The sequence below is a fragment of the Cynocephalus volans genome, chromosome 3 (genome assembly GCF_027409185.1).
Source record: "Cynocephalus volans isolate mCynVol1 chromosome 3, mCynVol1.pri, whole genome shotgun sequence".
Lineage (NCBI taxonomy): Eukaryota > Metazoa > Chordata > Mammalia > Dermoptera > Cynocephalidae > Cynocephalus > Cynocephalus volans.
Window position 1 is genome coordinate 151,171,941 of NC_084462.1, and position 7,992 is coordinate 151,179,932.

At 49.2% G+C, this 7,992-nt stretch overlaps 1 protein-coding gene across 4 annotated transcripts in view; it reads left to right on the top strand.

Moving 5' to 3' along the window:
- SUSD6 (sushi domain containing 6) overlaps positions 1-7,430 on the top strand; it is a 94,636-nt gene extending 87,206 nt beyond the window's left edge. For all 4 annotated transcript variants that reach the window (XM_063089025.1, XM_063089026.1, XM_063089024.1 and 1 more), the window contains exons 5-6: positions 753-1,180; positions 3,114-7,430. In XM_063089025.1, coding sequence (XP_062945095.1) covers positions 753-1,180; positions 3,114-3,139 — 454 coding nt within the window. In that variant the 3' untranslated portion in view covers positions 3,140-7,430. The remainder of the gene's footprint in view (positions 1-752; positions 1,181-3,113) is intronic.
- The last annotated feature ends 562 nt before the right edge of the window (positions 7,431-7,992 follow it).

The following is a 7,992-nucleotide window of genomic DNA, read 5'->3' on the forward strand; positions in this document are numbered from 1 at the left end:
GCGACAGACCATGTGTGTCTCCTGATATGATGAGCCGAAAGTGCACAACATCACCTGTGTAGCTGTTCCTTTCTGTGTTTGTGTTATAATTCACATATAATTTTGTGAAGTTCACAAAGTTTAAAAAAAGCGGGGGAGGGGGGCGGGAGGCAAGCAAAGTGGCTGAGTCAGAACAAAAAATTGTTCTGATTTCCGGTCTGGTATCCCATTTTAAGACCACAGTGCTTCCCTTTCTCTCGTTTTTAGCAGCTTTATGGAGATATAATTCACATACCATACTGTGTACCCATTTGATGTGTACAATGAAATGTTTTTTAGTGTATTTACAGATGTGTGCCACCATCATTCTCTCACTTTTTTATCTTAGCTGTATTGAATGAATGGTTTTATTTTCAGGTCTCTAGGCTCCTAGTTTTTGCACAGGTCCAGAGGGCCGTGTGCCTTTGTACCCAGAGGTTAAGAACATGGTCTCTGGAGGGAGGTGGAACTGGATTTAAATCCCAGCTCCATCCCTTACCAGCTGTGTGACTGTGGGCAAGTTTCTTAACTTCTCAGAGCCTTCTCTGCATTCTTGGTGAATCCCTGTCTGAAAGGGCTCAGATGAGGATCCAGTTTGATAAAGTGTTTAAAGCACTTAGTGCAGTGCCTAGCACATAGTAAGTGCTCAAAAATGGTGGCTGTTGGTATTATGGTATTTATTTATTGGTGTGTTTATTGTAATTCTTCCTTTGTCTCTTCCTCCTCTGATCCAGGCGTGACCAGGGTATATCTGGAGATCAGGTCTCCATCATGGTAGATGGAGTCCAGGTTGCACTACCATCATATGAGGAGGCTGTGTATGGCAGTTCTGGTCACTGTGTGCCACCAGCTGACCCCAGAGTGCCGATTGTGTTGTCAGAAGGATCTGGGCCCAGCGGGAGGAGCGTGCCAAGGGAACAGCAGCTGCAGGACCAGGGGGCCTGCTCCTCTGTAGGTGGAGAGGAAGAAGCCCCGGGCCAGTCCGGACTGTGTGAAGCCTGGGGCTCTCAGGGCTCCGAGACTGTGATGGTGCATCAGGCGTCCACCTCCTCCTGGGTGGCTGGCTCAGGGAACAGCCGACTGGCACACAAAGAAGCCACAGATTCAGAGAACAGTGACATACAAAGCCTTTTATCCCTCACGTCGGAGGAGTACACAGATGGTAGGTGGTCTGACCTGAACATAAATTATTAGCTGCTCAGGGTCCTTGCTGGGAGTGAGGAAGGACCATGAGCATCTCTGATAATTGGTGTTTTTTCCAGCAAAGAAAGATAATACCCGGTGTATTAGCATACAAAATAGGATTTCACCCTCACAGTACCTGGTAGGGCTCTCTGTAGAGAGACTTTTCACTGTTGTTTGTGAACTTTACTGGTTTGGAGTCTCTGAGACTTCATGGCCATAGGGCTTTGCTAAATCATAAGGTAGACATCTGGTTGGAAATGGGGGGCAGGATCTATCCTCTTGTAATTTTTGTGTTCCTGAAAGGTCAGGAATGACTAGGAGGTATGGGGTTGTGTTACAGAGAAAACAAGAGCCTGTCTCTCTTCCAGAGCAGACAGGTGCTTTGTTGTAAATAGGTGTATGCCAGGTACTGTGCTAGTTAGTTTTCTTGCACTAGCTCAGTTAAATCTCACAGTGATCCTAAGAAGTAGGTATTTGTTACTATCCCCATTTGACAGATGAAGAAACTGAGGCTCAAAGAGGGTGAGTCCCTTGGCCCACTGGTAAATGTCTGAGCTGGGATTTGAAGCCAGATGGGTCTGGCTCCAAAACCTGCATTTTTAACTTCATGGCGCCATGCTGCCTTTCAGGTAACTCCACCTTCTTTGTGGCAAACAAGCATTGAATAAAATTATTGCCTCCTGATATTTCTGTCTTTGCCCAGTTTAACCTTGGGCTTGAGTCTGTTACTTTTAAAAAATAACTTTAAGTGAAACCCCAGTGTAGTTCAGGATGCAGCCTAAACCTAGATGTTTCCTTTTTGACAGTGAGGATTGCTGCACTCGTGAAGCCTCTCTGAAAGAGGATTGCAGGAGGAAACTTTGTGCTTCCTAGATGTCTGGACACAGCAAGTGTCTTAAGGTTTAGAATATCTGAAAGCAGAGAAGTTGGAAATTCTTGCCCAGAGATTATGTTTATGGAATTTTCTGGTCATCAACAGCTTGCCTTTATTTTTTTGGTTGGCCACAGAGCTAGCAAGGGGCCATTAAATAGTTGCCCCACGTTTAAATGTGAAAGCCAGTACCCCATAGACAGTCAGCCACTCATATTGTGAGATGTGTCTAAGTGCACATTGTTGGCCTTTTTCCTCCCTAAGGCCAGGATAGGCCTGTTCTTTCCTCTCTTCATCACTACCTTGCTTTGTTCCATGTATTGAATAAGCATCTTTGAGAGCCCATCTTGTGCCTGGTGCTGGATTAGTTTTCAGAAATAGGAAACACAACAGCACTCTCTGCTTGCATGGAGTGTCAGTCAGTTCGGAAGACGGTAGGTCCTGTACTTGAGAAATAACAGAACCAAGAATTGTGGGGTCTGTGTCAAAATGAGGGGTTCAGAAAAGAAGACATACAGGTTAGTGAGTTAATTACAGGCCATGCCAGAGCTGTCTGGGACTGACAGTACCGTAGGAAGTCAGGAGCTTGAAGCATGAGTCTAACCTGAGTTGACCTATAAGAAGACTAAAATCTAGAGAGGGGAAGTGATTTGCCCAGGGTTTCACAGCTGGTGGATTGCTTTAAGGAGGAAGTGGGACTTAGGCAGGTCTTTGTAGCCTCACAGGGTAGAATTAGGAGAGAATGGGAAGTGACCAGATAAGCAGAGCTAAGGCAGAGAGGAGGGTTCGTGTTGGTGGGACCAGAAGGGGTTTTAATATCAGGCTGAACATTCAGATTTTATCACATAAACAGTGGAAGAGACGAACCAGAATGGCCTAAAAAAGAGGCAGGGAATTTTTGACTACCTAGAAGTGTATGAGTAGGACATTTTATTTCTTTAAACTAGGGACTGTGTGGGGTCCTTGCAGTGGGATCAGGAGTGCTACAGAGAGACCTACGTGGGGTAACCACTGTGCTTACTTCCCTGTCTTTCTGCAGATATTCCACTGTTGAAAGAAGCATGAGGGCTGCCGCCAGCCTCTGTCCTCTCTGCCCTTCCTCCCTCTCCCTATGGGTTTGAGCACCGTGTACTCTCCAGCCACCCCCGGATACTTGAGCTGCCACCTGTGTATCTGTGTATCTCTGAGGGCCTGCAGGCCCACCTTGCTGGAAACTGAAGGAAGATTCTCGCCATCTGCCTGCTGGACAGCTGGAGGAGCTGGCTCTTTGCCTGGCCTGGCCTTCTTATCTGTCGGGGATATATTTGAATGTGCTGGATTGAACCCTTTTCTTTCCCTGAGCCTCTGGGTCCCCTCCAGCCACATTTTTGGCCACAGCCCCACCAGCCCACATGGGCCTCAGTGCCGCTGCATTTACTTGTGCCTTCCCCCCACCCCTTCCAGTTTCCCTGTCATGCGGTCTTGTTGCTGTCCACAAGCCTTAGTGGCCACACAGCTGTCCCTTGCCTCACAGGGGCCAGGCCTGAGTCTGGTCTGTTTCCTTTGAGAGCTGGCACTGCTGCCCTTTGCAGGAGCAGACACAAAAGTCAGAGCTCTCAAGTCAGGATTGGCTCTAACTGGAGTGAGAGTGTGAGTCCCTGGGGCTTGCCTTGGTTACTTTGGTGGTGCATTTCCTTGGCCGAGGATGGAGATTTCGGAAATTGTGCCAAAGCCATCCCAACACCTGGCTTTCCAGCTCAGAGGTGCAGGCCTCTGGTCCTGTTGAGTTGAGAGTTTCCAAGAAGCATCCAGAAGGTCCCGAGAGAGGGAAGAAAGGTGGCTGATAATGATTGTCTTCCTGATATGCAAGTCCCTACTTCCTCCTTCAGCATTGGGCTTCCTGGCCTTGGTTTCCCCTACTTCCCTGTAGTGTAGGGGAAATTGCATGCTGCCTCCTGGGTTTAATCCCAGGTAGCTCCGGCTTCCCTGCTGCCCACAGGGCCTGAGGCAGGAGAGCTGCTGAGGTGCCATGGAATGCCCATCTGGTCACTGGCAGTCTGGGCAGGTTGCCCCTTTCTGGGTTTGTGGTGATGGAGGGGAGGCTAAGAGGCACAGACGGAGTTTCTGGGTGGCTGCAGGCAGCTCCAGCCCAGTCCTGAGGATCCTCCTCACCATGGTCATGTGCCTTAGTAACTGTGCCCAGGAAGTGGCCTGCTGTCTGCCACGCCACTGCTTTCCCTACTTTTTTTTTTTTTTTTTTTAAAAGATGACCGGTAAGGGGATCTTAACCCTTGACTTGGTGTTGTCAGCACCACGCTCTCCCAAGTGAGCTAACCGGCCATCCCTATAGAGGGATCCGAACCTGTGGCCTTGGTATCATCAGCATCACACTCTCAAGTGAGCCATAGGCCAGCCCTTGCTTTCCCTACTTCTGCCCTTCCCTGCCACCCCTCCACATGTCACAGCTGACAGGCAACTCTTTGTCTCCCTGGGACCTTGGGGGAGGGCTGAGAAGCAGTTCACATGCACCCCCAACTTTATTGGCCTGAGGTGGGCAAGTGGGTGTGGAGCAGCCTGGCTCCAAGGCCTCTTTAAGCTGGAGCCTGGGGTGTGAGGCCCTGGGGGGAGGACCCCTGGCGGGGAGGGGATGCTCCAGACACTTCTGCTGGGGTCTCTCCCTTAGCCATGTGTTGGATGCTCACAAGACTGAGGTGGATCCGCCAGGCTGCTGTCATCTTCAAAAGATAGATGTGGCATTAAGGAATGTTTGTTTTTGCTTTTTTTTCCCTGAGGCACTGGGGCTGGGAAACTTCGAAGCTGACCCTGTGGTGCACCTCTGCTCCTCCCCCAAGCCTCTCTGTTTGGGCTGGTAAAAATAATCAAAAAGCCCAGTATATTTTCAGTACCTGACCCAACAGGGTTTGCTCCAGGCATGGGTGGCCTCAAAGATGAGGGGCATGGCCTCGTCCTAGCCCGTTGCCCTCCCCACTCCACTCTTACACAACGCACTTTACTACCCGGTCGTTCCCTGGCCTCTTGCCGCCACATGTAGTCTTCCTTCTGCTCAGGGTAAGGGCAGTGCCTGCTGTGCCTGCTGTGCCTGTTGGCCACTTCCACACACCCCCCTCCCCCCAAGAGTCCTCATCTACTATGCCCAAAGCCCAGGCAGGCAAGGTTAGATAGGGAAGGGGTTGGAGAAGGTGCTAGAACTAGAAGGTAGAAGCCTGAGGAAGATGAGACTGGCAGGGGCCCACCTGGAGGGGGTTCTGAACGACCCAGCTGCACACGGGGTCTTCTTCACTTGCAGTGGTGTCCTTGTCATCCTTCAAAAAAAGAAAGGGACAAACTGAGAGGGTGGTGGGGTGTGGGCGTGGTTCTGAAGTCTCACTGCTGAGCCTTCAGCTTTTATTTCCCACTCTTCCAAAACCTGAATTCTGGAATTTTTTTTTTTCTTGCGGCTGGCCGGTATAGAATATTTTTTAAAATGAAAGATCTTACCCTTTTTTATCTGGTTACTCTGGGATTTTTCCCCCTAAGAGATTGCACTTTTTGTTTTGGATTTATTCAGCCACATAGGCGATTGGCTCAGCCCTTGGTAACATGAAAAGCCTTCCTTCTGGAGCCTCCCTCCACCTCACCCTCTGTTAACACCACTCTGGGGATTGCCAGCCTGGGCTTGTCTGCCTGGTAGGAAAGTAAGAAGTCAGAACAGGTGGGAGCCTCGGCTCCCCTCCCTGCCCCCGTCACTGGCTTTGATGAGGCCCACTTTCCTCAGTTCACATTGCTGCTGGCAAGTTCCCAACCATCAGCCATGTGCTGCTGTTTCTAGGGCTTCTGGGCTTTGTCACTTGTAGAGGGATTAGGGGCTCCACAGCTTCCTTGAGGTACGGCCTGGCTGAGAAAGAAGGGCCAGGGACGGGTGGCTGTTAGGAAGAAGGCCGTGTGCGGAACCTGGAGCAGGTGGGGAGGGACTGGCCACAGCCCTGCTTCCTGGGTTCACCTAGGGGAGTCTGGCAGAAGGCTTGTCCAGCACCAAAGGACTTTTTAACAGGGGTTTTGGTGTTTGGTTGTTTTTATTTTTGTTTTTTTGTTTTTTGGGGGCACACTTGAGCTGACTCAATGCAGGTTTTATATCCTGGTTGCTTGCAGTCATATTCTAGCGACTTTCAAGGGCCAGAATATGGTGAAAGTCACTTAAAATTTCCGTCCCTTCCCTGCTTCAGTTTAGCAGGTAGGCTCTATTTTTTGCCATTTCTTTATTTCTTGTGCTGTGTTCCGTTTCACTGGGTGTGAACTGTGAAATGGGCTGAGTCCTGGCCACTTTGATTTTATAAGGCATTTCAATGTACATTCTACAAGCACTCCATTTGCAAACAGACCTTCTACTAATATTGCCTTCCCAGTAATCTTGCCCTCTTCATCCCACCCCCAGCTTTAAAATTCTGTGAAGAAGCCAGATGGCAAGACAGACAAAGGTATACTTTTCCTGCTTCATTAGTGGTGGCATGGGATGATAGCACTCAGCCCTTTCCCTCCCAGTCCCAGCTGAGCTCTCAAACCACTTGCTTTCTGCATAAAAATGTCACCTCCATATCCAGGGAACATCCTTAGAGAATGGAATATGCTGCAAAATTTCTACATCCTTGCTTTTTTCCCCCGCTTTTCCTCAAAGAGAAAAAAGGGCCTAGAAGGGAAGTGGCATACAGGCTTCACAGCCTAATTCCACATGTGCTTGCAGAGAACAGGGAGACTGGGGGCTTCTCTTGTGGGGCCTGCTGGGTCTCCTGGGTCTCCTGGCTCTCAGCATAGGGACAGTCATTACTGGTGCTCCAAGGAGGGGCTTGGAGAATATTTTGCTTTGAAGATATTTGGGCTGAGGGGTGCAGTAGCTAGCTCCCTGCAGAGGGAAAGGTGGCAGGCCCAGCTTTGCTAGGAAGCAACTTAATTTCCAGTTGAAAACCTAGTAGAATTTTGGATGAAAACCCCAAGGTTGAGCCCTCTGCCAAGTAGCAGAGCTAGCTGAAGGTGTGCCCGGCAAAGCACTCGGATTGCCAGCAAGGAGGAGAGCTGATTGAGGGTTGCGTGGCAGCCTCCGCCCCTGCCCTGGCTTCTTAAGGTTATCGCACCACTATGGAATCCTTTGCAGAATGGTACTCGTATAATGGTTTAAAACAAACACGCATAATTGACTCTGTGCAGGATGTCACTCAATCAGTTTGGGTTTGCTTTATTTTATTTTATATATATATTTTTTGGTATCCTGTACATTGCAGTGGGTGTGAAGATAGTATTTTAATATTTGTATAAAGTTTAATTTAATTTTAATTGTTCTGTGTATATAACTGCATTTCTAAATAATAAAAAAAGTTCTCTTGAAGGCAGTTGTGGGAGATGTGATCCTTCCAGAAAGTTTTTGCTGAACCCCTAGATTGAAAAGAGCATGTATACATAGATCATGAAGAGATGGAGCACTAACTCTGGGGCAGGGGGGCCTGGCAAGAGAGGGAGGGGATGGGACAGGGAGGTGGTCTGTGGTACAAGGGAGAGAGACCACAAACGTGAGTGAAAATACGTTGCCTCTTGTCCAAGTGTTCTTAGTGTGCCAACCACTCTGCTTCTGGATCTAGCAGTGAACAAGATGTGGTTTGGGCCTGCATGGAACGTTGAGTGTACTGGGAAGGCAAACAGTCACACAAGTGTGAGTGATTGTTATGATCGGGGTCGCATAAGGTACGATGCGGTGGTCAGAAAACCCCTTTGGATGAAATGGCACTGAAATGAGATGGGAGGGGCCAGTACAGAAAGGCTGAGGGGCAAAGGCAGCAGAATGCACAGGCAGCTTAAGAAACCGAAGGGGGTCCCGTGTGGCTGCGTGGCAGGGCTGAGGGGAGACATCTCAGAACAAGCCAAGGGAGGTAGGCGGGGACTAGTGGAAGTCC